Genomic DNA, 27500 nt, shown 5'->3' with positions numbered 1-27500 from the left:
GGAGGGTGATGAAGGCACACATCAGAGTGAAGCCAAAACAGAAGAGCACGTAGTCTTCAAAAGCACTCCAGCTCCAAAAATAATACAGGTCCAGATCTGGGAGAGAGACAGAGAGCGCGAGAGGGAGAGCACAAAGGAGGAGGAGAGGAAGAGAGGAGGAGGAGGGCAGTCAAAGGAGAGAGAACAGAATTTCATAATCTGATAACACACACACACACACACACACACACACACACATATATATAATATATATATATAAATAACATATACACACATACATACACACATTATATATATATACACACACACACACACACATATATACATATATACATATTCATTAAAGCAATTTAAGGATAATTGCACATTTCATCCATGTTTCCCTTAATGCAAATCACTCTAGCAGAACAGGTCAGCAGGGGCCACAGAGAAGCAGGTGATTCAGGCGAGCTGCAGGCCCAGAGCGCCTCCACGCCGAGCAGGAGTCACCAGCAGGCTGAGTCAGAGCGGCGCGGGTACAGCACTAGCTGTGCACCATGGCAGGAGATTCACACCCCTAATTCATCACAAAAATGTGCAGAGAACATACTGTTCCTGGATCAGTGGGGGCTTCCACGCAGACGGAGGTGGGAGCTGGGGGAGGAAAACAAACACAAAATGGCACAGGCGACCCGACCCAGACTGGCACAGGCGACCCGACCCAGACTGGCAGAGCTCCTTCTACAGCCTTTGTCCTGGCGTCCAATCGTACGTCGTCATGCCGTGATGGACGACCACGGAGCCGTCTCCTGTACTGCTTTGCCAGGACAAGCTGGAATGAGCCGACAGCAGCGATGCAGAATGGATGGCCATATAAGAGCCCATTCATTACAGTCCCGCCCCGAGGCCAATGCTCCATGGCGCCGGACGGGAAAAAGCACACTGTCATTAGGCCAGTTCCGCTCTTCAGAACACTGGAACGCAGCTGCTGTCAGAACCTGACAGGCATCCCTACAGAAATGGTGCTACTGGAGTACAAAGTGAGACATCTCAGTGTGTGTGTGTGTGTGTGTGTATGTGTGTGTGTGTGAGTGTGTGTGTGTGTGTGTGTGTGTTTGTGTGCACATGCATATGAGGGAGACAAAAGAAAGTGTGGGTGAGATTAATGTTTGTCAAACAGCGGAACAAAGCAGAAGACAAGACAGGGTCCAACCCCGGGTAAAGACAAGGGCATGAGGAATCTGAGAGGGCGGGGACAAGATGAGAAGGCTCCTCCCACTGACCTTGGGAGAAGACAGGAAGAGTACAGGCCACTCCCCCAGAGAAGACAGGAAGAGTACAGGCCACTCCCCCAGAGAAGACAGGAAGAGTACAGGCCACTCCCCCAGAGAAGACAGGAGAAAAGCAAAAAAAAAAACAAGAATCTGCACAAATTTTAGAAAAGGAGAAAGATTTCACACAAGGGAAACACACACACACACACACAAACACACGTACTCGTGCACACGCAAACACACACACTCACACACACAGCAGGAGCAGGGCAGTGATTTCAGTTCCAGCACATTAATTTGATGTGCAGCGGCAGACACAGGCCTGAATCTGAACAGCAGGCTTGGCAGGAGCTGGGAGGGTTCATTCTTCACCTGAGCGAGAACAAATTCCGCTGCTCTCCAGCAGGGCGGCGCCAGCGATAGGCCGGAACTTCACCCTACAGCAGGAGGCGGAGAGTGCAGAGCTGGGCCAGGACAGAGGGCGATGAGGCGGAGGTGAGGCGGAGGTGCCTGCCTCGAGCTCTCCACCTCACAGCTGACGCCTAACGCTAACCACAGTCTGCACACTTAGAACCCAGCACATTAACCCTCCGAGGCCCAGAGCGTCTGGGGTTCTAATGAAGAACCCCAGTAGCAATTTAAGTCTCCAGGTGAGAGCGAAGACAACCTGCAGTGTTTACTTCATGTTCAGTTCAACCAAACACCAGCTGCAAGGGGCATCACCTACACCTGATGCTCTGGGAGTTCTGTTGTTCGTTAACCTCATGGTGTAACGACACACACAGGAGTAAGGAGAGAGAGTGAGTGAGTGCTGATCAAACAGTGGAACTACCACCATCTTCATCATCCTCATCATCCTCAGAGCAGCCCTGCTCCTCCCCCGACATGCTCCACCATAAATCTAAAAGGAATTTAGAGGAGTGACTTCTCTCCTACATAAACCCTAAAGACAAGATATCTCCGGGAAATGGGGGAGGCATCAAAGCAGAGGACAGTATACTAGCAAACCAATCAGAACAATAAGAGCACATTGTTTGTCCGTGTCCGTGTGTGTGTGTGTGTGTGTGTGTGTGTGTGTGTGTGTGTGTGTGTGTGTGTGTGTGTGTGTGCGCGTGTGCACTGGGGTTGAGTATTTGGGGCCTGATGTAACTGCGTGTGAGCTCCACAGCAGACGTCTCCAGCTCAGCTAACACTGAATAATGCATAGAGCACTAACTCTGGAGCACTGGAGCCCTTTCAGAATAGCAAGTTATGCTCAGTTCACTCTCTCACTGGGAAACACACACACACATACGCATGGACACAATCAAAATGATATATGCATAATGCATACGTGCTCAAATCTCACACGGTCATTAAGGTGACAGCCCCAGTTTTCTTGAATGCTGTGTGTGTCTGTGTGTGTGTCACCCAGTACCAAACACTTTCTAATTTCATCTCATTTCAAGGGATGCTATCACACACATCTGACGGAAGATCACTGAGCGCCCCAGATATAATCGCTGTATGATGAAGGTGGGAACTTTCTGCCCAGCCGTTACCGAGGGAATCTTCACTCACGGAGGCAAACTGACCCAACCTCAAATCCCAGATGACACAAGGGAGAGCTACTGCTGTGGGACCCAGAAGAGCAACACATCACAGCAGCCGCGTTCCAGTCAGCGGCCAGGCGTCTGTCTGCTGGTCATCTCCACACAAAGGCAGTGTTCCGGCTTCCTGATGGGATGGACGTGACCTCAGTCATTCCACACAGGTCAGGCTGGAACATACTAGTGCAGGTTTCCACTAAACCGAGAAGGTGGTTTTCCATACTGGTTCATTTTTCATAAGCCCTCTGTACATGTCCTACTGGGTCTCCGCACTCTTCACATTAACTACTATACTGAATATCTGCAAGCAAATTTTGGCTCAGGCACTTAAAAACACACTAAAAGTAAAAAATAAATAAATAATATACCAAGTGCTAGAGAATGAAGACGTGGTCTGAAAATCAGAGCTGACATGTCGGTGGAGTTTCCTTGGTTGCCAGGTCTCAGAGGGAGTAGCATGAGAAGATGGAGTGGGGCAATAGTGGCAGTTCTCACAGGGCCGCCAGCCAACCCTGATCAGGGCTGACAGCAGCCGCTGACACAACCTCCCAGCAGCTCAGCTGTGCTCAGGATCACTCACCCACAGCCACACCCTCGGCTGGACAGGAAATGGGTCACCAGACACACCATCTCCATAATAACACATAATTAGAGGAACTGTGGAGTAAAACCCAGATTAAATGCTGAGAAGACCCCAGACACAAACAGTGAGTCCGAGAGACAGTCCAGCACCTGGTAGCGGGATGCAAGACACTGGCAGGACAACCCAGACTGAGACACACAACCGAGTGTCAGGGGTCATATACAGGAAGATACGCAAGACATTTCCCATGTCCAAATGGGCGGGACCACAGCTCCCCATACACCCCGTGCTGCCACTACACCGCCCACCCCGTGCTGCCACAGTACACCGCCCACCCCGTGCTGCCACTGAATACCGCCCACCCCGTGCTGCCACTACACCGCCCACCCCGTGCTGCCACTACACCGCCCACCCCGTGCTGCCACTACACCGCCCACCCCGTGCCCACTACACTGCTCACCCTGCCGGCCCACGGCAGCCTCTGGGCTGATCTACGTCTCACACGCCGTCTCCTCACTTGCGCTGGCTGTTCAACCCTCATTCCCGTATGTGTAAAATTGTGCTGAGATCAGCAGAGCTGTGAGCCCGTCTGGAGGATTAGAGCCAGCGCCCCAACATGACCTTCCCCCGCTACACAGAAGCAGCGCTGCCTGCTCCCCGAGATAAAGGAAGAAAAAGATGTAGGGAGCAGAAAAAGACAGAGAGAGGAACAAAGAGACAAGGAGACAATAATAATGATTTGAGAGCGAGTGGGGGAGACACACAGCACCTCCATAAAAGGAAAGTGTTGAGGATGAGGAGGAGATGAGGACGACGCTTTGGACGGGGCGCACACATTACCAAAGACTTTACTTCTCAGGACTCACCACAGTCCTGTGATGGGGAGCACTAGGGTTGTGGTGTCTCAGTGGTGAAGGTACTTTCCTTGTAATTGGAAGGTTGCCAGTTCAAGTCCCACCACGGCCAAGTTTCCACTGTTGAGCCCCTGAGCAAGGATTAAGTCACTTTGTAAAAAAAGTGTCAGCTGAATGCCATAGAAATAAGCTCCTCCCACAGCATTCACCTGTTGGCCAACAGTCTGGAAGGGTGGGGCAGGGGGTGTGGCCTGCTGGCCAAGAAGTGTAGTGGTGAGTATGAAGAGAGAGAGAGAGAAGGAGTGTGCAAGGATAGCTGGGGTAATTCATCACACAAACACAGACAGCCTAGCGAGAGTTAAAGGTGAACACATCCATCCACTCTACTGTCACAGTAGGTGGGGCCAAGAGATTGGGTGTGTGACCCTTGACACCCTGTGACCGTGGCGACAAGCTGACATAAGGACGTGTGTGACGAGCAGTTTGAAGTTTCTGCCTTTAATATAACAAAGAGCTACATAGAAGCAGCTGTGATTTCATCCATGAATCTCAGTGTGATTGTTCAGTGTGCTTTAGGGCTTAGAAGGTCAGAAATGACAATCGGCAAAGCATATTGCAAGAAATGAGTCGTTAACATAAAAAAGTTCCAAAAAGTGAGGAGTTGAAAGGCCTGACTCGGGTACGTAATTAACGAGTCTCCTGTGGGTCGGATCAGCCTTGTTAACAGTCCCACTGTCAGACTCAAACATACATACTGAGGCTACTGAGCACACACACACACACGCAGATCACAGCAATACATGACATCACAGGACGTCACATGTCCTATTTCAGTCAAAATACCAGAATACACTTCCTGATGTCATTATTCCACATTATTCTGCAGTTGCCACTGGTGTCTCATAATGGGTACAGGGGTGAGACAGGCCTCGTTACGTGTCTGTGATACATGGCTACCCACAGCTGCCAATCAGAATGATGGATGCAGAAGTGAAAGGTAGCATGGAAGAGAGAGAGAAAGAGAGAGAGGGGGAGAGAGAGAGAGACAGAGACATTGACAGAGAGTGTGTGTGTGTGTGTGTGAGAGAGAGAGAGAGAGAAAAAGTGTGTGTGTGTGTGTGTGTGTGTGACAGAGAGAGACACAGAGAGAGTGTGAGAGAGAGGGGGGGGAGAGAGAGCCAGACACAGAGAGAGTGTGTGAGAGAGAGAGAGAGTGTGTGTATGTGTGAGAGAGAAAGAAAGACAGGGGGAGAGAGAATGTGTGTGTGTGTGTGTGTGTGTGTGTGAGAGAGAGAGAGAGAGTGTGTGTGAGAGAGAGACACAGAGAGAGTGTGAGAGAGAGGGGGGGGAGAGAGAGCCAGACACAGAGAGAGTGTGTGAGAGAGAGAGAGAGTGTGTGTATGTGTGAGAGAGAAAGAAAGACAGGGGGAGAGAGACTGTGTGTGTGTGTGTGTGTGTGTGTGTGTGTGTGAGAGAGAGAGAGAGTGTGTGTGAGAGAGAGACACAGAGAGAGTGTGAGAGAGAGGGGGAGAGAGAGTGTGTGTGTGTGAGAGAGAGAGAGAGAGAAAAAGTGTGTGTGTGTGTGTGTGACAGAGAGAGACACAGAGAGAGTGTGAGAGAGAGGGGGGGGAGAGAGAGCGCGACACAGAGAAAGTGTGTGAGAGAGAGAGAGAGTGTATGTGTGAGAGAGAAAGAAAGAGAGGGGGAGAGAGAGAGAGAGAATGTGTGTGTGTGTGAGAGAGAGAGAGACACACACAGAGAGAGTGTGAGAAAGAGAGGGGGAGAGAGAGAGAGGGGAGAGTGTGTGTGTGTGAGAGAGAGAGAGAGAAAGGGGGAGAGAGAGACAGAGAGAGAGAGAGAGTGTGTGTGTGTGTGACACAGAGAGAGTGTGTGTGTGAGAGAGAGAGGGAGAGAGAGAGAGAGGGGAGAGCACACAGGCACTCTGCTCTTGCCCTTATCCACCTCCTGCTTTGATTCCTGCATCCTCCTTAATGAGGCAGAGGTCCAAACCCCTCAGAGTGCAGGACATCCCACCACAAAGGGCTGACCTGCCCTGAACTGCTCTGAGCCTCGGACCTCCACAGCACCAGATGAACTCCGTCAGTAGAGCCATGATCCAGATTAGAGATTATGAACAGAGGACTATGGAGGCAGTGTGTTGTCAGTCTGTGTGTAAAGTAGGTGAGGGGCAAAATGTTCTCTCAGGGAACAGAAGGGCTGGAGCGGTAGAGAGGTGGAGTGGTGGAAAGATGGAGTGATGGAGAGGTAGAGCGGTAGAGAGGTGGAGCGGTGGAGTGGGAAAGTGGTAGAGAGATCGAGGCAGTTTGGTTAGCGTTTGTCTCATGTGTTCGTGCCTGTGCTGTAACTCTCCTGTTTCAGCTCCAGCTGCTGTAGTTTGGCACGTGACTCAGCGTCTCCACAGCGTTAGGTGTAGCTGACTTGCGCTGACGTGAGATGTTGGTAACGGAGGTTCTACAGCGCGTGTGGAGCACCATAGGAGCGGGGGAGGGGAGGAGGTGCACATTGGCGTGGAAACTCCAGCACCAACCACTACCATCGACAACGCTGGCCAACGTTAGATCAACAGACCTGATGTCCTCACCAACAAACCAGTCTGATCTGTCTCATGGAAACATGGCTTGTTGGGACTGTGGATAATTCAGAACTGGGCCCAGATGGATTCGAGGCATCACTCAGATCAGACGGTGATCCACACAGAACCAGTAAACACCACGGAGGCATGTAGTGTGTGTACGTACAAACATCTTGGTGTAAAACATCAAAGATTCGTGAGTCACGCCGCTCAAATTACCAGTCATACTCAGACGCAGTAGGGGACAACTCGGTCAGCTGACTTACTCCTCCCGAGCACCTCTCTCACTGACTGTGTGTGTGTGTAGGGGGGGTGTATTGTCGTATAACATTTTAATATCAGTAGTGAGAAATGTGAACATCACATACAGATGTACTGGAAAGACTGTAGCAGGTATCTGAAATCATCAGCCATCACCCTTCCTGAATACAGAGGAGGTCTCTCCTTCTCTTAGAAACATACTCTAGCTCTAAAACAGAGTTTTGTTCTGGAGCAGTAAAGAAAGTTTTCAGGACACTAAAGTCCAGTGAGAGTCCAGCTCCAGATAGCACCAGTGGACGGTCCTGAATCTGTTCTCCAGACAGCTGGAAGGACGGTTTTGTGCCCTCTTCCAGCGTTCTCTGTTGGAACACACCATACCAACACCTGCCAAGTCCCCAAGAACAACCACCCCACCTGTGGTGATGAGTGTCACCCTGTAGCTCTAACACTAGTGATGAAGACCTTGGAGACAGTCCTTCCCCATACAGGAGACACTGAATGGATTAACAGACTGACGTTGTCCGAGTGCCAACAGAGGTTCATCTTCCTTAGAAAGGTGAGAATATTTCAGGTTAAGCCATCAGTTCTCCAAACCTTTAGAAGTGCTTTTATGAATCCACACTAACCTGTAACATGACAGCTTGGTTTGGAGCAGTGAACACTTAACTTACAACCACTCAACAAAAATGACAGAATCAGTAGTAAAAAAAAACACAGGCCAAGAACAGGAGTCTTTAAGTAGCGTCTACCAGACACGGACGTCATTAGTCAACATGACTAATGACCCCACACACACTACATTTATCCCAAACTTGCCTGCCCTCTGGAGCACACTATAGGACAAATGCTAGAACAAACGAAAGGACAAACAGAGCATCAACGAGCTTTGTTCCTTTGTAACTCCTTGACAGTTCTCTCTCTCTCTCACACACACACACACACACACACACACACACACACACACACACGTGCGCTCTCGCCCATGTGTGTCCTGCCAGTACTGTCCTCATACCTGGGTCCTACGGTGACCTGCCAGGCAACCACGGTCATGTTAGCACTCTGGATCAGAGCAGTCCATCCCTGAGGACATGAGAAGCAAGGGTCACCGCTGAGACTGAGCCCAGGTGCCCTGGGTCAATGCTGAGGTCAGGAGTTCATGAAAACTTTCCATAAATAACTCAGGCTGAGCCAGTTTTGAGATCCGTATGCCAAGGGCTCACTCATGCGCTTCTTTAAAGAGAGCTCTGGGGGACTTTTTAGTCTCTCTCTCTCTCACACACACACACACACACACACACACACACACACACACACACACACACACACACACACGCACTCACACACACACACACACACAGAGAAAATTACCACTCTGGTGGAATACATTAGGATTAAAGTTTTAAGTTTCTGAGCTACTGAAAATGTGCATATGATAAGTGAATATTAAGTGAATTCTTATTTGACTTGAGCAAACAAGCGATAATGGAACAGTCACGTGAGCCCCTCCTGCCGATAAGCAATCTCCTCATGTCAATATTCATCTTGAAAATTAAGACAAATGAACCAATTCTCAAATTATAAATACAGACTGTGACCAGCAGAGGGCAATCTTACTTTAGTTTGACTTTGTTTACGAGCGTGGATACTGAAGTAACTGAATAGTGACATTTAATGACATAACAGCTGTAAATCACAAACAAGACGAGCTCATGTTTACTGTCATATGTGCGTGTCAATGTTGACAGTCCTGTCAAGTACAGGTCTGTGTTTCGGGGAAATATTAAAGTTTTACTTGTGTGTGTGTGTGTGTAGCTTTTCACAGAGAAGGGTGACTTGTAGGTGAAACCTTGCCAATGGGATGCAGTATGTGAACACTTCTGGATCTCAGAGTCCTGCGCTCATAGGGGGAGGGGCCTCGTAGCGTTCCAGCCTGATCCGGGCTATTCCAGGCGGAGCCACGCCCCATCTGTCCCCATAGTAACCAGGCACCTTGACTACACTCTAGGCTCCTCCCACACACCACACTGCTGGCAGCTTCACTGCAGTTGTGGAGCCAACAAGTATCTCACGCAAAGGAGTAGCACACACACACACACACACACACACACACACACACGTGTACACAGTATACTCACACACACACAGGTTCAAAACAAATGTGTGTGAACACCCCCTCACACAAACTCACATCCACACACACACACCTTAAAGAAAACAGTATAACTCGTAAGGATTCCACCAGAACTTTGGCGTCTTGCCGTTACTGTCAGGATGAATTAACGTGCTGTCCAATCTCACATTCAGCTCTGTAATTATCACCAGATCTCTCACACTCACGCCCCGTCTGCAGGCTGTACTCACTATCAACCTCAACTCACTATCAACCACGGCCACGCTACACAGACCTCGCGTGAACTCTCCCGTGTGACTGGTGCCAGCTGCCTCACAACACCCACTCTTCCTCGGGTCGCTCTTCCTCGGCTCCTTCTTCCCGGACGTACCGCGCTCCAAACAGATGGCCTCCTGGCTGGGGTCCCACAGCCGCTTCAAGCATGTACGATTGCAGGCAGGATGTTTACATAAACACAGCGGGACGCCGACTTGGCCGACGGGAATACAAACCACAGACTTTTACTTTAGTATCTAAATCAAATGATTGGGGTGGTAAAACACATTATCGATCCGTACTGGGGGAGCCAGAACAAGATCTCACCCACACCCTGAAACTGAGGACCAATACTCCATACACACACACACACACATATATATATATTTTGGGTCTTGGTGGATGATGGAGAATTATTGATGATGATAAAGATGATGGTATGTCCCCTCTGACGTGTCCTCTTGGCTCCCCCTGGCTGTAGCATGTGTATTGTATCTCGTCCATCTTCAATAGTGATAGTGGTTTCCGGTTGCAGATGTTGGAACACTGAGCTAGTAGTTGTCTTTGCGTTAGTGTAGATGTTGGGTTTCAAAGCATCCATAGTTCCCACGTCTTCTGCATAAAGCTCCTCACATTGGGGTTGTTTGTGTAGAAACCCTCTGTAGTAACAACAGTCTTTTGTTCTTCACTCTCATGGAACGCCACAACCAAGAGTCTGATGTAGTGGACAGAAACATCTGTGCTGAGTACAGACTGGAAGTTCCAAGGTCAAAGTGGGATGCAACACAGAAGATGGTGGAGAATGGCTGCGCTAAGATCCTGTGGGACAGATACAGACAAGATGGTAATGGCTAACCAACCAGACATAGTAGTGATGGACAAACAGCCGAACAGGGCTGTAGTGAGAGATGTGGTGATCCCAACTGACAAACATCAGGAACAAGAAACACGAAAATCTTGAGAAATACCATGAGCTGGAAAAGATGAAGGTGAAGACAACTATGGTTCCCGTGGTAATCGGAGCACTAGGGGCTGTGACCCCCAAACTGGGAGAATGATCCCAGGAACATCATCTGAGATCTCAGTCCAGAAGAGCGCAGTCCAGGGAACAGCTAAGGTACTACACAGGACCCTCACACACACACACACACACACACACACACACACTGGACTGGTACTGTACATAGATGCAGTTGTGCTTACCTAACACCATGGACAGATGTGTTCTGGGTGAAACATTACAAATCTGAACATTTATTTACTTCATCACAAATGTTACCTTCGCATTCGGGTGTTCTAAACACAGACGCTGTCGGCAGGGCCAGTCGTGCTGGTCTGGTGTCAAACACAAGTTACTTCACCATATGACTCACACGCAGAGACCAGCACAGAGAAGAAGAAAGCAGCTCCACTGAGCGCCAGGCGTCCTGTGCTGATGTGAGTGAGGCCAAGCTCAGCAGTGCCATTTCCAGTGCTACAGCTCCCTCTACTGGTAGACGCAGAGAACTCCCAAAACACCGCGCAAGTGGGAGAAGTGGAGGAAACTGATCTGGCTGCCTGTCGAGTGTCAGTTAAACATTCACTTGTTGGCTGTTGATCTGAATGCTGGGCTGCCCCCCCACCACCCTGCTGTTTGGTGTTTTCACACTGACACATGATTGGTTGTTGGTACCTGTGATGCGGTGCCGTTTGGTAACTGGTTGTTGGTACCTGTGATGCGGTGCTGTTTGGTAACTGGTTGTTGGTACTTGTGATGCGGTGCTGTTTGGTAATGGGTTGTTGGTACCGGTGATGCGGTGCTGTTTGGTAACTGGTTGTTGGTACCGGTGATGCGGTGCTGTTTGATAACTGGTTGTTGGTACCGGTGATGCGGTGCTGTTTGGTAACTGGTTGTTGGTACCGGTGATGTGGTGCTGTTTGGTAACTGGTGATGTGGTGCTGTTTGGTGACTGGTTGTTGGTACCTGTGATGCGGTGCTGTTTGGTGATTGGTTGTTGGTACCTGTGATGCGGTGCTGTTTGGTAACTGGTTGTTGGTACCTGTGATGCGGTGCTGTTTGGTAACTGGTTGTTGGTACCTGTGATGCGGTGCTGTTTGGTAACTGGTTGTTGGTACCTGTGATGCGGTGCTGTTTGGTGATTGGTTGTTGGTACCGGTGATGCGGTGCTGTTTGGTAACTGGTTGTTGGTACCTGTGATGCGGTGCTGTTTGGTAACTGGTTGTTGGTACCTGTGATGCGGTGCTGTTTGGTAACTGGTTGTTGGTACCTGTGATGCGGTGCTGTTTGGTAACTGGTTGTTGGTACCTGTGATGCGGTGCTGTTTGGTGATTAGTTGTTGGTACCTGTGATGCGATGCTGTTTGGTGACTGGTTGTTGGTACCGGTGATGTGGTGCTGTTTGGTGATTGGTTGTTGGTACCTGTGATGCGGTGCTGTTTGGTGATTGGTTGTTGGTACCGGTGATGCAGTGCTGTTTGGTGATTGGTTGTTGGTACCTGTGATGCGGTGCTGTTTGATGCTGACCCGGTTGCTGCTCTGGACAGTACAGCACAAGTGAAGCAAGGCCATCATGGTCAGAATCATCACCACACTCTGTAGGAGCAGGGCCAGCTCAAACTGTTTCCCTATCCTACACACACACACACACACACAGAGACACACGCACACACAGAGACACACGCACACACATCACTACTGCTGTTAAAAACATCATTGTGTTACCATTTTACAAATACTTTTCTGACATTGCACACACAGCTGATGACAATGCATTTCAGCACACAGTACCTTAGTCAGTACTTTGTCTTCAGTAGCTTCACCAAGTCACTTTGCTACATGTGGCGAAACACATTACTTCCTTTTTTAGCGGTTTACAGAAGCATGCTCATTTCACGGTTCTGTCTCAGGTTCATGCCAGTAAACCTCAGAGCAGGTGCTGGGCTTTGCGGGCCCAGTTCCCTCCCCGTCTCCCTGACTCACCAGAAGAAGACGCGCAGTATGTTGGCAACGAGCAGCACCAAGCAGACGCGGGTGGAGAAGCCATCCGTGTTGCCCGTCCTCCGGATCTCCTGGTACTGGGGGATGTAGGGCACAGCGACCCCCACCACCATCACGCCAGAGGCCAGCCAGGGCAGCAGACTCCACACGCCCCCCCAAGCCTCCTCCAGCTCAGCTTCCATGTCTTAGCACCTCCACAAGCTCCTCCACCGCTGCTGCGCCCGTGTGCACACTGTGCTGAGACACCACCCTGCAGCTCAGCTCCGGTTACACCGCCGAGGACACACTGCTACAGACGGCAGGGCGTTGAAACAGGACGTCACACCGGGAGCAGTTACAAGACCAGGAAATGACTGCACAAAATGCATGCGGGATATATATTAATAAACCAAGTACAAAAAAGACTATAAGTAAGTAGCTATGTAATGCACTGTAACCAATATATAAAGACACACTAATAATAATAATTTAGATAGATAGATAGATAGATAGATAGATAGATAGATAGATAGATAGATAGATAGATAGATAGATAGATAGATAGATAGATAGATAGATAGATAGATAGGATACTACAGAGCTATTCAAATTTAAATCAATTCCTTAAATGATCGATTAAGGGAGGGGAAATGAGGAATTTAAGAATTTTAAGCATTGTGCACCTTAAGACACATAAGAAAACCTTCCAAGCCAAGGTTGCTTTACAGCTGACGTCAGATCTGTTGTGTTACACGCAACATGAAAGGTGCATCTCTAAACAGCACTTCATAAACTGGTGTTACTCACACACACCTTCAGGCTCTGAGTCTATGGCTTGTGAGGCATGAGGCAGTAGGATTGCTTCTTACAGTATGGCTCCAAGCCCTGTGTTCTGAAGTACAGACTAATAAAACCAGCTTGTGTCTGTCTGCTCACACAGTGACACCAGCAAGGCCACAACCAACTCATCTCCACAGGACAAGCAAAATAAAACTGCTCAGCGCCTGGAGGCCACAGGCTCTCGACTCCCTGAACAGCAAAGCAAATGCCACTAGCACACATGTTCAGACCTGCTGGTTAACCAGACCTGGCTGAGCTAAGCACAGATCAGTTCTAGTGCTACAGCACGAGGAAACGTAGGATTAGCACCCACACCCACTACTAGCGCTCTTTTAACATTTATCTGACACTTCCATCCCCAAAGCAACTTACAATTGTGACTGAACACAACTTGAGTAATTGAGGATTAAGGGTCTTGTTCAGTGACCCAACAGTGGCAACCTGAATGTGGAGAGACTTGAACCAGCAACCTTCTGATTCCAAGTCCAGGACCTTCACCGCTGAGCTCCACTGCCCCCCGCACAGTCTCTCTCCGTTAGATGAAACATGGTCCAAGTCAAGAGCTTCACTCACAAAGCAGAATGTTCCAGAAGATAAGACCCTCCACAGTGCTGCTGGACAAACACGTTTCACCAAGACAGCAACAGTCACGAGCACTAGAACATGCAGAAGCCCAAACCTTTCAAAACAGTCATGAGCCTCTGTTACATGAACTGTTTGTCCACTCCCCAACGCTCCCAACCCCCACCCCACCCCACACACACACGTCTGTACACACTCTACAGGAACTCAGAACACTGGGCATTGTTAAAACTATGGAGTTAAACGGAGTTTTGCTGAAAGTAAAACCAGTGATTTTTCAAAAGCAAGTGGTTAGTGGTGAGAAAGGAACCCTACCAGACATATCCAGTCTGACCTCACACTACCCTCTCGACAGCTGCAGTCTGCTCAATATAGCATGTTCAGATACTGGCCACTGTATAGTGTTAGTGAGAAAGTCTCTATGAACACACAAGACTAACATGCTGTAGGCGTATGCTCAGGCAATAGCTTGAGCAGAATAACCAAGAAAAACTCATTTTCATATATGCCAAGAAAACATCTTTTAACCATCATCCTCTTGGCTTACCGTGCAGAGCAGGGCAGTTTTCACTAGTCTGAATTCTTAGCTTATATATAGAATGTGCTTAGACAGAACATTTGCGGAAATTTGCGGATAAGAGAAGAGAAACCGAATCCCATCCTTTACGTTCAAAAAGCAGACTGGACGTCTTAGACAAGAACATTAATGAAGCTAATGACTCGATTATAAAAAGTCAACTTTAATGCGCTCTACGCTATAAGCAGCACAACTCCACACAAGAAAGCACTGATACAGCAGTTTCCTTTACCACTCCGAAGGGGGTGGAGGGGTAGAAGGGAGGGGGAGGGGGGGTAGAAAGGGAGGGGGAGGGGGGGTAGAAAAGGAGGGGGAGGGGGGGTAGAAAGGGAGGGGGAGGGGGAGGGGGAGGGGGGGTAGAAAGGGAGGGGGAGGGTTTTTCCGAAACGAGCTTTGAGCCGCGAGACAGAAGTTTGTCTAAATCAACTATTTTGCGCCTGCTAATGTTGCGCAACTCCAGAAAGCCTAACTGGTCTAGCGGAAAGTAGACGCAAGCACGTCTCCAGAACACAAGAACAACTCGGGTAGTTCATCTAGCCAGTAACGGATCCCAGTCCAAGAATAGCGCACTCGTTGAAATCTTTTACGCACACGGACGTCACATAACTAATGTCTTGGCAAACTATTCCAGTTCTACGTGTCTGATGAGATCCCCACGTCCGGACGTTTCCGTTTCGTGTATAGAAAGTATCAGAAAGGACATGTACGCGACCCACCGAGCAGAAACTGGCTTTCATCACCACATCTGTGGAATAAGTGAAAACTCAACATCGGACTGAATACCCAAGCAGCTGCAAACTGCCTTAAGATGTCAGAATCAACAGTCCAGTGCTCTGCGACACATGGGTGCATGCCACAGCTTTCGTTCAGTAAGGTTTTCTCTAGATTGGACGCAGTAAGACATCAGTACAAATGGCTAATACATCTAAGGAGAGGAGGAGTAACCTCACCTCCGACCGCTCCATCCAAGCTACACTCAAACGGGCATGCGGGTTTGTTAGCGTACGGTTATTTCCAAAGCACTGCGATTTAGTACTTTTAGAAATCTAATCATTCAGTGACCAAAAGAAAACCCCACAAAGAAAAGAAATAAAGTTACTGACTAACTCGTATAAATGATAAATATAAACACGCAACATTAAAGCCAGCGGGGACACTACAGCGGTGAGGACACGTTTGAGACAGTAGTAAAGATTTCATTATTCACTCACTTAATTAACTTCTGGTAACTATTTCCCTGCACGTTGTAGGTCTAGCTGCACCATCCGTCTCAGCAGCCCTGCATGGCGGGTTGGAGCTCTCCAAAACTCCACACTGTCATAACGCGACATCTTCACAATTACCAATGTTCCGCACCCTAACCATGTAATTCTGCTGAAACTGAGTGGAGGTCCACTCCATCACCCACCCCCACACAGCTCTAAAGTGGCCCCGTTACTTCACGTCATAAGGGGGCAATTGAACGTAGACAGCTGACAAGGTAAGTGTTTCTAGTAGAGTGACCTGTATTATACTGTGTCCTACGTAATATTTCATAACTAGACTGAGTATTAGATCAGGTTATATGCGCTGTGTGTGTTAGGAGTCTTTTTGCTTTTCTTCGGTAGAAATTCCAATAGATCTCGCGAGACTCACACACTGCAGGAGTCGGTGTGCTGATCTCGCGAGATTCCCTCACCGGGTTAGTTACCATCTGATGTGTCTGGCACGCACAGCTGCCCGGCTAGCTGCAGCGCACGTTTGGAGCACTGAGTGTTTGTTTGTTTGCTTTTCCGTACACGATGGCAGAGACCGACCCCAAATCGGTACAGGACCTTACAGCAGTGGTAAGTCTCCATCTCGGTTCGTATCTTGGTTAAATGAGGTTGAGGGGGTCAGGCCTAATGCTAAGCTAAGCTAACCCTAACCTTTAACCCCGAGCCTAAATCAGAGTGCAGCTGCACACACACGAGCAGGGTCAGACAGCGTAGTGCTCATCAAGGCATCAGCAAACTCTCTTAATACGCTTTCGCGTATTTTCGCCATTAACTTTCATTAACTCTCGTTAACCCTCATTAACGCGGTCGCGTGCTCCGACAGGTGCAGACGCTGCTGCAGCAGATGCAGGACAAATTCCAGACCATGTCGGACCAGATCATCGGGAGGAATATCCTAACGCGCCTACCGCGCTACTGCAAGGCATGCAGGTTACCTAGCAACGCAAAGCGCGAGCCGTAGAGAACCGTACAAATCACGACTACGTTAGTGCACGAGCGCAGACTTGTTGCATGCATTTGCGTGGGCGCTTCTGGTAGATTTAAAATGTGAAGGATCACCTTATAGATGGGTGTAGAAGAACGGAGAAATCGCACACCCTCGGTGGTTTTAACGTTAAGTTGATGACTTGTTTAAAAACTTTTCAGAAGTTCCTTCTATCTAATTAATACTCCCAAAAGGGGAAAAAAAATTTATTGACGTTGCAAGCCAGATATCCATATAGTTTAAGAAACCGGTGTGTGTGAGTAGACATGTAATGCATAAACTAACTCCATATTCACATCGTTACGGAAACACTGCGCACATGAACTCCCGACTGGGAAAACCTGTAAGTGGGTTCGGTCCACTAACCTTCAGCCTTGTGTCCTCAGGCACGATTCTGTGACCTGTGCATTGGCATGTAAACTGCTCGATTGTGCGCAGTACTCTGCCCGTACTGCAGTTCAGCTCAACACTGTAGGACTGGACACCCTCTTCTGCCGTCTCCAGATACACCCGGCAGTGTGCAGCGTAATGGAAATCAGGCACCATGAAGTCTCACGTTTACACTCCTCCCTGTACACGTCCCACCTTGCCCTACTCTCATTCCATCCTCCAGGCATCCAGCGCCATGCCCAGCCACACACACACACACTAGGAGGTAAGAGTGTTCAGTTTGCGGGGTGTACCTTCTAGAGCAAAGGCAAGCGCGTGTTTGTTCCTCTGGTGGTAGTGCAGCGTGTGAACTGGACAGGGCCTCGTGTGTCTTCCTTAATCAGTCACTCGACGAGATGAGCACGCGTATCGATGAGCTGGAGAAGAACATAGCTGAGCTGATGACCCAGGCAGGGGTGGAGGACGAGGAGGGAGATAACAAGGCTACAGCCGGAGATGGCTCTTAGCACAGGTGCGGCTACACGCCACCCCATGCCACACACAGCATAGCGTTAACTTAGACTTCACCTTATTGTTTACACCTACATTTTCCCTCGGGATTGCCGACGTGTTGTGTAGATGCGTGTAAACAGCTTGGCTCTGAAGTACCTTGTTCTCATGCAGGTTACACAGCATCACCAGACTACAGACGTTCACCAGCCCTGCAGACACTATGACGTAGTAGAGCTGTTGTAGTGTTTATACTGACTTGTAATGTCGGTCAGTCCTCATAATGTGACTGGCCTCTAAATCTTTTCTTTACTAGATATTAAAAATAAGGTTTTAAACGCACATGAAGGCCTGTGTTACTGTAATAAGGCCAACCCATTCATGCCATTCAGCTTCCACCTGTTAGTTATTAAAATGGTTTCATACAAAAATTGTTTTCATTACTATATCAAACACAAACCACCTGCAACAGCGCGACTGCAGACCTGACTCAGTTCTGCTTACAGGATGTGACTGGTTAGTTTTACCATCAGACCAGTTCACTGAATGAAAAGAAACTCATGCAAGCTGACAGAGCCTATATGTCGTGTGCATCTCCCACTGCGCGGACTCCAGCTCACCTAGTGTAGGAACGGAGTGGTTACCTAGACAAGGACTCCTGAGTCAAACGTTCATCAAGATGTCAGGAAGTATAGACTGTGTATTCACTGTTATTGAACAATCATCATACAATCATCTGGCACCAGCCCAGGTGGTGTGTGAAGGTTTAAAAAGACAGGCTCGTAGTGTTTAGATTAAAGTCACAGGTTAAAGATTACCGGCAGGACATTTTTAATTTTTCTTTTGGAGAAAACAGATTTGACAGGGATTCTTATTAGCATGCATTCATTGAAATTTATTATGTTTTTGTTTTCTCATTAAAACATGTTTAAAAGTGCCAACAGACTTTTAAAACCTTAGCTGCAAAAGTGTCAACAATTTCACGTTAAAAGTTACTTAAATTAATGATTCAAGAGGAATTATGTGCAGAATGTAGTGTTAGAACTCAAAGTCCAGCTCGGTCATCTCAACAGCCCAGGCAAACTTGGCCCTCAGACTCTTATTGTAAACTTTATCCAGTGGCACCTCCATGTTCTTACACCTATAAAGCAACACAAAGATTTATAGAAAATTATTTAAAGCACACAAATTGTGTGTGTTATACCTCACCAGGCCATCATGACATGTGGGTTATGATTATGAGGTGTACTGCCCATCTGTGTGTGTGCTGTAGTGATGTGTGGGTTATCAGGCTTAAAACCTTGGAATGAAAGTTAAACAGCCCACTGTTGGTGAGTCTGAAGGTATCAGAGGTTTAGTATTGTTAACATGGAAATGAGAGATTCTGGTGCAGGTGAGATTAAATGACGAGAGAAAACGTGCAGCTTGGGCAAGAAAGAATCAAGAAGACACATCAGACATGGACGCAAGCCCAGGCACGATCTTTTTGGGTACTACCCAGTCAGACAAACACTAACAAAACCCTGCCAGTACTGACAGACATACATAAAGACGGACTTTAAATTTAATCATGTGTTTTGGCTTTAGAAATTTTTTTGTATGTATAGGAATAATTTCAAACATCTGACAACTGTGTGTTCTAAACAAAGTTGGCTTCTTGCCCCAACGTTCTTTCCACCTTTACTGGTGGAAAGAACATCTCTCCATGTTTTTAAAGAGGCACAAAACACAAATTCCATTTCAGCTTCAGGAATGACTGTTGATTTGAAATGGTAGGATGTGTGCATTGGACTGCAGACAAACACACACAAACACACACACTACTGTACAGCGGGGGTTAGTTGGGTGGTTCAACAGTGTTGAAGATGTGCTCTTACAAGCTACTAGTCCATATAATTAAAAGATTGACTCTGGACTGGCTGAACAATAGGTGTAAACTCCTGCTGTGTTGTGTGACTGAGGGGAGCACAGGGCAGGCAAAACAACCACATTTTACATTATTTTAAATTAAAAGCTAAATGATTGTGTGTGAGCACACCAGGCCACGGTTATCCGTGGGTCCAGATAGTTGAGTTTGGAGGTGCTCAGGGCGATCTGTTTGTTCTCCTCTCTGTCAGTAGCCTGGACCTCCATCCTCAGCAGCTGCTCAGCACTACGCTGGACTGCCTTCTTCTTCTTCTCCACCGTACTACACACACACACACACACACAAACAAACAAACCCCATTTAATATGTACTCCACCACTCCTACAGGCGTAGAACAGCACACTTATGGGTGGAGCTGAAGGACACTCACGTGAGCAGCTTGCTGTCCGAGCTCCCCTTGGCCTCCTCCTTGGTCTGTTTCAGTTCCCTCTTAGCCAATGCCAGCTTCTCCTTACAGCTCTCAATCTAGTAGCGCAGAGAAGAGCCGCACTCAGAGCAACACATCCAGACTGGTGTCACCTACACGTCCAACCCTGGTTCACATCAGACTATTCCCTTGGCCCATGCTGTTGTACAGTGCATATAAAAGCTTAAAGAGGGAGGACATTTGGCAACCTGATGGAGTTTGAGCTCCAAACTAGGTATTTCAAAAGAAAATAAAAACCAAAGAAAAAAAGAAACATCCTACAATGATTTTAAACTCCCTTAAATACAGAAAAAAATATTCAACACTGAAATATTTCTATAAGTGCTAAACTCACTCATGCAGTCTCCTGTCTGCTAACCTTTGTTTGTAGGTTGGCCATGGACTTCTCGAAGGTCTTTGGTGGCGCTCGCTGGTGGTTACAGAGAACTGCAACCGCGCGGTTTGCCCTGTTATAAGAGAGTAGCTTCTCTGCCATGTTATCTGATGCTAGACATGAAAGAGGGAGGGGAAAAACAACAGAAATATGAACATTGCTGAGTGCGATATTCAGCCCTGGCAAAACAAGAGAACTAAAATTGAAAGGAAAAAAATAATTTTGTATTCCTTACATGCAATAACTACATGGTTACATGTAGTCAGAACGTGTTTATACAGTATAGCGTTTCAGACACAAAGCTGATGTTACACACTTAACTGAAGTGCCTAACGGAACAGAGTGAAGGGAACGTGCTCCAATCTAACAGGTTACAACACCACGCCACAAAATTTAAAGATGACAAACATCTTCAGTTCAGGACCTGAACGCAGATGGTCAACTGTAAGCTGATAAAACAGCTGTAGACAATTTCCGACCCACAGGCAGAACTAGAACAAATAAACATCATTCACAAATGCAAATTTATTCTCAGTTACACGACATGATTTCTCCTGACAGCCCCGCCCCCGAGGGGCGTTTACTGTGGGGAGAACCCAGTTCTGAGGGGTGTTTTTTTGGAAGCAGAATCCAGCACCAACATGTCACATGACTTGTGTTTATGCCATCTAAACTATTAAACTATTGAGGTAATAAATGAGTGTTTACAGGGAAAAGAGGTTTACAATTGCATTAATTAATAAGGGAGTAGATTGTGTGTCCCATCAGAATGATTCTTCTGTTGGAACGTGGTGGTTAACAGGTTCTAACTGGTATGGGGTGTTGAATATCAGTTTATGTATATTGATTAATGTATTCACCCCAACTTCTTTTACATATTAGGGTTTGCATTCCCCACCATTACATCCAGACCATACATTAGTCACTTCTGATACATGTATAAAAATGTGGGTTCTGTGTGTGACTGTTAGACAATCTCTGGAGGTGCCCCAATAATGCTCGTTGATGTCAACCTGCAATAAAGGACAGGAACAGATATTCTCGAACTAATTCTGAAGTCTGCATCTTTATTTATATTTGAATATTTAACTTTAAGACCAGCTGACTGGGGGATTTAGGAACGACACTCAGAGGAGAACAGTAACCAAGAGCAATTCAAAATGTGCAGTGATTGTTAGTGTATTTCCATCACTGTCTGGAGTATGAGTTCCGTGTGTTGTATTAAAACCAGCCCCTGGTGGGTGCGGGTCAGGAACTCATCCCTTTCGACTAGCAAACTGCGCTGGCCCTCTGTGGGCTGGTTCAGTCCCATACCGAGGCAGACTGAGAGGCTTTTTAAAACGTTGAAGCCTGTTCACTGCAGCTGCGCTTTCCTGTGGCTTCTGTTGAATTGGGCCTCTGCAGAGATGCCAACAGGAACCAGTGAAGGGCGGCCAGAGGCCTGTGTACCAACAGAGCCATCAGGATTCATTTAAACGTGTGGCTACTGTTACAGACTGAACTGGAATGGATGGGGATTAGCCCAAAATGTCACTCCATAAACGTGTTCTGCAACGCCTTACAATGTGTTTACAATAATTGTGATGTCTGGTTTACCTGTGTCATGAGTATGTAAAATTACTTCTTGATTTATTAATTAATAATGATCAATTTTTTGATTTGAACATGTCTTATTGCACTTTATATATAGATTATAGTTTGAACTTGTTTTAAAATGCATAAAAATTGGCATTGGCCACAGAAGGTGCTAGTTATCAGTTATCGTATCGGCCAAAAAAATTCAGTATTGGTACATCCCCAATACCCTAAACCCTAATACATAGTTTTAAAAATAAATAAACAGCTAGACAAAGTTATGACTGCCACATTTCTTAAAATAGAATTATCCTGTTCTGGTTGGCCTGCCACAAACAGTAACCCCTTCACATGTAAACAGGTCTTTCCTGGAGAGGAAGGTGTGGTCTTACTGGTGGATGTAGAGCACAGAGTGGGTTGGTGTCTTACTGGTGCTGAGCTCCCGGAGTTGTTCCTGTAGTGTGATGGAGGCGTTGTAGGTCCTGAACACTTTGGCTGTGAGACCAGGCATGAGAGAGCTTAGGTGCTTATTCAACATCGCAGTCTGTGGAGAAGATAGACAGGGTGGAGATTATCTCACACACATACACACCCCCCAATTATTACTCTAGATGGCACTGTTGTCTTGAGATTGGAAAAAGGCCTTCGGCACTTTACATCAAACAGGAATAAAGTGAAGTAAGTCCCTCAGACACTCTGGCCGAAACAACACAGAACTGCTTTAAAAAGCAATTAGTCCATAATAGATCCAATTTAAACGGACTGTGTGCGCAGGAAAATGGAGAAGTGTGGCAGACATTGAAGCTCACTGGGCCAAAACACACAGAACAGAAGCCCAGCAGCCAACACATCACGGACTGCTTTATTTAACCACCGGACAGCTGACCAGCGAGAGGTCACCACGACCTTAGTCTACCAGACAACCGTTCAGGTTAGCATATTTGGGCTGTTAATGGCCCTGTATATTAGAACACTATTGTGGAAGTATTTTTGTAAATGTTCTAACAGATGTTCTGCAGAGAGGGACGTGGCAGTTGGTTAGAGGCAGGAAGTCCCATCAGCACCAGACTCACTCCTACACTGGACCGTGTTTGGCGCCTGGTTCACTGCTGTGTGTTAACCAGACCCATCACACAAATATAACATGCTACAAAACCCATTCAACCAAAATAACTATAAAAATGTACTAATAAAACTACGACACTCCAGTGTGTTTGGTTTAGACGAACTGTGTCACCTATAGGTCCTCTACTGCCACCTACAGACCGACATTGTTACTACAAATGAGCATTTCCATAGCACTGCTGGGAACAAAATGGAGATTTTCCCAGCGCGGCCCATTCTGACCACGCCTGACAGGAAGCTTATTAGGATGAGAAAAGCCTCCAAACCTGGTGAGCGAGGTTAAATTCCGACTAAGAGCATAAACAGGATTTTCAGAAAAAACGCTGACCTCAACAGTCAAGCAGGCCACTGAGGGCTGAAACCTGACTGTTTACACACCGCAAATAAGCAACACATTACACATGCAGCGCAAGGAAGAGCGCGTCCACACAGCGGGGAGACGGGCGCTTCATAGAGCCCGTTAGAGGTGTGTGCAGCTGTGCAGGTCTGCAGTGTAAACGGGAGAAACGAAAACTGACTCGCGTCCTAATGAAGGCAGGTCAACCCCCCCCCGTTCGACCGATCTGCATATGAACACACATGCATGCGTGCACACACACCTGCACCGTACAATATAACTGCATGTGCCCACACCACAGCTCACACGTGATGTAGCATTCATACAGTCTGCATTTTTGAGAAGCACAGTTGATCCGAGTGTGTGTGGGATGTGTGTGTATGTAGTGTGTTATTAAAGTTACCAGAAAAGCAGGAGTCCCTTTCAGTACTTTGCTGGAACAGTTTGGGGTCAGATAACAGCATGTGGAAGTGAGGGAATAAGACAGCAGGGATCAAGTGGACCGACCACACACACACACACACACACACACACACACACACACACACAGCTACTGCCCCTCACACGCCACCTTTACATTCCAGTTTATTCCAAATGTGTTGAAATGGGAACAGCATCGTGGAATTGTGGTGGCCAGGTCATTAACGCAGTTTCACCTCAAACTGTTCATCCGTGGTCCCTGCGCCATTATCTTGTACACAGTGACCGTAGACGGACCAAAATTGCCAGCTCTCGTTTGGCTTGGGAGGGTCCTGGATTTCCCCTTTCCCTTTGCATTCAGAGTGACGGTAGCCAATCATGCGGGTTCACACGTATGGACGGGTAGCTTGACAGGACAGCCTGGACAGACACGTACGTCAAGGAGCAAGCTGGTTCTGGCCCTCAACATGCAAAAGGTTAGACTGGGAAGACTGGTTGCAATTATTTTTCACTTTGATCAACATGTAAATGACCTGTCTCAGGAATGAGCTCTCAGACAAAACAGCGTGTGAACTCTGATGGGGTTCGTTTAGGGTTTCTCAGGATATTGTTAATGAGGTCCCAGAAGAGGCCGTTCCTGGAGTTGTGATATTCGCTTTATTTAGAAATTACTCTAGTAGATTAGATGAAAAATATAAATACATTTATGCTAATGATATGGTAATCTATGCCTGTGTATCCAGTAGGAACCTAGTGGTAGAAAACATGCAAAGGGATTTCAATTTACAATTTAAATTTTTCAATTTACATTTTCAATTTAAATGTTGATAAAACAAAATGCTATTTTTGAGATCTTTAAAATTCATAGAGTTTAATAACTATACTTTGAATGGAGTCTGAATTGGACATAATCCAGGGGTGGTGATTAACCACTGCTGAAAATACTGCCTAACCGGCTCAGACCCCTCTGATAATTACTGAACATGGCGTACTGGACGGCGTATGATGGCACTCCTGCAACCTTCTCGTAATCATCAGCACCGTCCACACACATACTCAGACCAAACTTTATCTTCATTAAATGCAAACATCACAATTCACCATCTTCTTCTGAAGTCACTTCAGTTACAGTTTTCAGGACTAGGGCTGGGCTGGCAGACTGTGCCATCGTCTAGCGTGACGACACCCCCCACTGCAGCTCACCGTGGAAGGTTCCGTTTAAACGACTGTTGTGGTTATATGGGTGTAGTTTGCATTTTCCTGTTTGTTCTTTTATGTTGTTTATTTACTGTGTCTTTGTTCTGGAATCAGATTCAGTGCAAATGAGGCCTTGTCTCCTATGAGCTCTCTCTGCATAAACAGATAATAAAGAAACCAGCAAGCAAGCAGGCAACAGACGAGTGAAGCGTTTCCTCTTAGACATCTGCGCTCCAGAAACACACAGGCTGTCTAGACCACTGTTAACTGTGATCTGACTGAGCTCCGCTGCAGTAAACCTTTTAAAAGTTCACACTGGTATATCTTAGTATTTACAGCAGACTGTGACATCTCTGCTTCCATTCTGAATAGCACTCCATGTGTTCATTTTTATTTTATAGCCTATATGCTTACCTCACTATACTGGAGCACTGCACCCCCCCCACACCTCCATCTCTCTCTCCTCCATCTCTCTCTCCCTAGTTTCCCTCCCTCTCAGTGTTACGGAGCCCAGCGTCTGAGAGCCGATGCACACACTCTTGTTGTGTTGTATTATCTAGTACACCTGCCCTACACCCTCACATTCAGACTGCACACACAAAGGGAGGAACACAGGTGGGGTCCAATCACAGGTATTTCAACAGGATTTAAAAAGCGTACTTACGTTCAAACGATCAAAAAGGTCGTCTCCCTCTTGCTTACTTTCCTTGAAAAGCTTGAGGTTTTTAAAAACCTGAGACAAAGACACACAAAGCAACCATGTTTTAAAACTCAAGGCCTACAGTCCAGTTCACTTGAGATACACAAAGATAAAGAGAGAGCGAGATTGCTCAGTTATCCCTGACATTTCCATGATGGCCACTTGTCAGAAGCCCTTCCACATCCATAGGATAAACCCCAAGCTAAAATATGCATGCGAAGTATTAATGGTGGCAGCTGGGTTTCGTTTACATAGACTGATTAATTTCAACTATTTGTCCTTGAACCAAACTCAGGGAAGAGAGAAGCTAACTGACATGCTTGAGAAGCCCCGAGGGACAATCAGCAGGACCTACTACCGACAGATCTCAGATCAGCGCATGGCCCCCTCAGATCATTGCATGGGCTGTCCATGGATCTGTCAGTCTCACTCACACTACGCAGCACTCTTTCAGATTCATGAGTCATTACCACACTCATCATCTCACAGCATAGTCTGACCATACAGCAACTGCTACCTTCAACACACGCAAATGCACTTCCACTGAGAGCTAAACTCCATATTGTCATTAGACACACTGATTTACAAAATAAACCAATAAACCAATATGACACAGTGAGGATGAGCTGGGCCAGATGAGTTGATCTAGAGCTGCGTGTGTTATTCATGAGGGGGGGGGGGAATTACATTTCCCCTCAATTATATCTGACATTTCCAGCAGCTCTGCTCTCTGAACGAACGTGTAAATATTCAGGGAATTAACTCTTTCTTGCCTGATGACTTCCCCTTAACTCTCCACATTTCAATAATGAAAGCGTGTGGCAGCACACAGTGCTCGACAGAAGCAAACATTTCACACCTGCTCTGGAAACCCGTTTACTTGATATGGTTATACAATCAGAAGCTACACATCTCCAGGCCCCTCCCCCCGTGACACGGGGAGCTCTGTGCGTGCGCGGCTGGGGCCGATGTGACTGGCCTTACCCTCTTAGAGACAGGAACCTTGTTGTAGTAGCGGATGGAGTCTTTTCCCAGGAAGTCGAACTCCACCACACACTTCTCTCCATCCAGCACATCATGTAGGGTGATGTGCTCCACGCGCAGGGAGCAGCAGCCCACGGTATCGGCAGTCTCACCTTCCTCCTTCTCATTTCCTGCTCTCAGAGCGAGCTGCTCGCGCGCGCACACACACACACACACACACACACACACACACACACTTCGGAAACATCCGTTCAGGTCATGAGGTCACAAGGTCATGAGGTCACAAGGTCATGAGGTCAGTGTATGAGAGTAACTGCCTGAGCAGGTTGCCCTGTAAGCACTTAATGTAAAACCTCAGCAGGAGGTCAAGAATGAAAGCTCTCGCCTTTGACTCCTATGCAGGGAAGTTCACCACCTGACTGACGTGCACGTCTGTGTGAACATGCACAGTAATTCAGCTCATCACACACCATCGCTGGGACTGGACCGAACAAACAATGGATCGATATAATGTCTGAATCTGGAAGGAGCCAAGCCGAGACTTGTGGGTAATGCAGTTTAGGGGCCAGGAGCCCGAGACTCGTGGGTAATGCAGTTTAGTGGCTAGGAGCCCAAGGCTCGTGGGTAATGTGCAGTGGCCAGCAGCCGAGACTCGTGGGTAATGTGTAGTGGACAGGAGCTGAGAGCTTCAGTGACCTTCAGTCCCAGCAGAGCCATATACTGGTGCTGGGCTGAGCAGCACCAGGACCCCTCTGACTGGCCACTGATCCAGTGAGTCCTCTCTCCACACACACACACACACACACACACACACACACACA

At 47.4% G+C, this 27500-nt stretch overlaps 3 protein-coding genes across 9 annotated transcripts in view; 1 reads left to right on the top strand and 2 right to left on the bottom strand.

Annotated features, from left to right (window-relative positions):
- The window catches only part of si:dkey-246g23.2 (solute carrier family 66 member 2), a 26363-nt gene extending 9195 nt beyond the window's left edge, over window positions 1-17168 (bottom strand). Inside the window, exons 1-4 of one of the 4 annotated variants that reach the window (XM_035524985.1) lie at window positions 17102-17168; window positions 12499-12869; window positions 12015-12148; window positions 1-96 (exon numbers count right to left, since the gene is read on the bottom strand). The exon at window positions 1-96 is cut by the window's left edge and continues 121 nt beyond it. In XM_035524985.1, coding sequence (XP_035380878.1) covers window positions 1-96; window positions 12015-12148; window positions 12499-12698 — 430 coding nt within the window. In that variant the 5' untranslated portion in view covers window positions 12699-12869; window positions 17102-17168. Of the gene's footprint in view, window positions 97-12014; window positions 12149-12498; window positions 12870-13908; window positions 14014-15705; window positions 15881-17101 lie in introns of those variants that run through there. The other 3 variants (XM_035524984.1, XM_035524986.1, XM_035524983.1) reach the window with 3 other exon arrangements.
- Window positions 16153-18017, top strand: hsbp1b (heat shock factor binding protein 1b). 2 transcript variants are annotated; one of them, XM_027029370.2, is made up of 4 exons: window positions 16153-16320; window positions 16574-16680; window positions 17122-17390; window positions 17509-17600. In XM_027029370.2, exons 1-4 carry the CDS (start codon window positions 16276-16278, stop codon window positions 17538-17540), a joined length of 453 nt encoding a protein of 150 aa, XP_026885171.2. In that variant the 5' UTR covers window positions 16153-16275; the 3' UTR covers window positions 17541-17600. The 2 variants fall into 2 exon arrangements, with proteins under 2 accessions (XP_026885171.2, XP_026885172.1); XM_027029371.2 differs by lacking the exon at window positions 17122-17390 and adding an exon at window positions 17789-18017 and having other exon boundaries at window positions 16169-16320; window positions 16574-16640; window positions 17513-17636.
- Window positions 18018-18126: 109 nt separating this feature from the next.
- Window positions 18127-27500, bottom strand: part of zgc:173742 (DNA topoisomerase I, mitochondrial) — a 27266-nt gene continuing 17892 nt past the window's right edge. For all 3 annotated transcript variants that reach the window (XM_035524980.1, XM_035524982.1, XM_035524981.1), the window contains 7 exons: window positions 26680-26865; window positions 25660-25728; window positions 22346-22460; window positions 20327-20454; window positions 19912-20006; window positions 19653-19802; window positions 18127-18755 (listed from right to left, as the gene is read on the bottom strand). In XM_035524980.1, coding sequence (XP_035380873.1) covers window positions 18653-18755; window positions 19653-19802; window positions 19912-20006; window positions 20327-20454; window positions 22346-22460; window positions 25660-25728; window positions 26680-26865 — 846 coding nt within the window. In that variant the 3' untranslated portion in view covers window positions 18127-18652. The remainder of the gene's footprint in view (window positions 18756-19652; window positions 19803-19911; window positions 20007-20326; window positions 20455-22345; window positions 22461-25659; window positions 25729-26679; window positions 26866-27500) is intronic.

This window comes from Electrophorus electricus, chromosome 4 (genome assembly GCF_013358815.1).
Source record: "Electrophorus electricus isolate fEleEle1 chromosome 4, fEleEle1.pri, whole genome shotgun sequence".
NCBI lineage: Eukaryota > Metazoa > Chordata > Actinopteri > Gymnotiformes > Gymnotidae > Electrophorus > Electrophorus electricus.
Note: the sequence above shows the minus strand (reverse complement) of the source record. Positions and strands in the feature narration are given on the sequence as shown.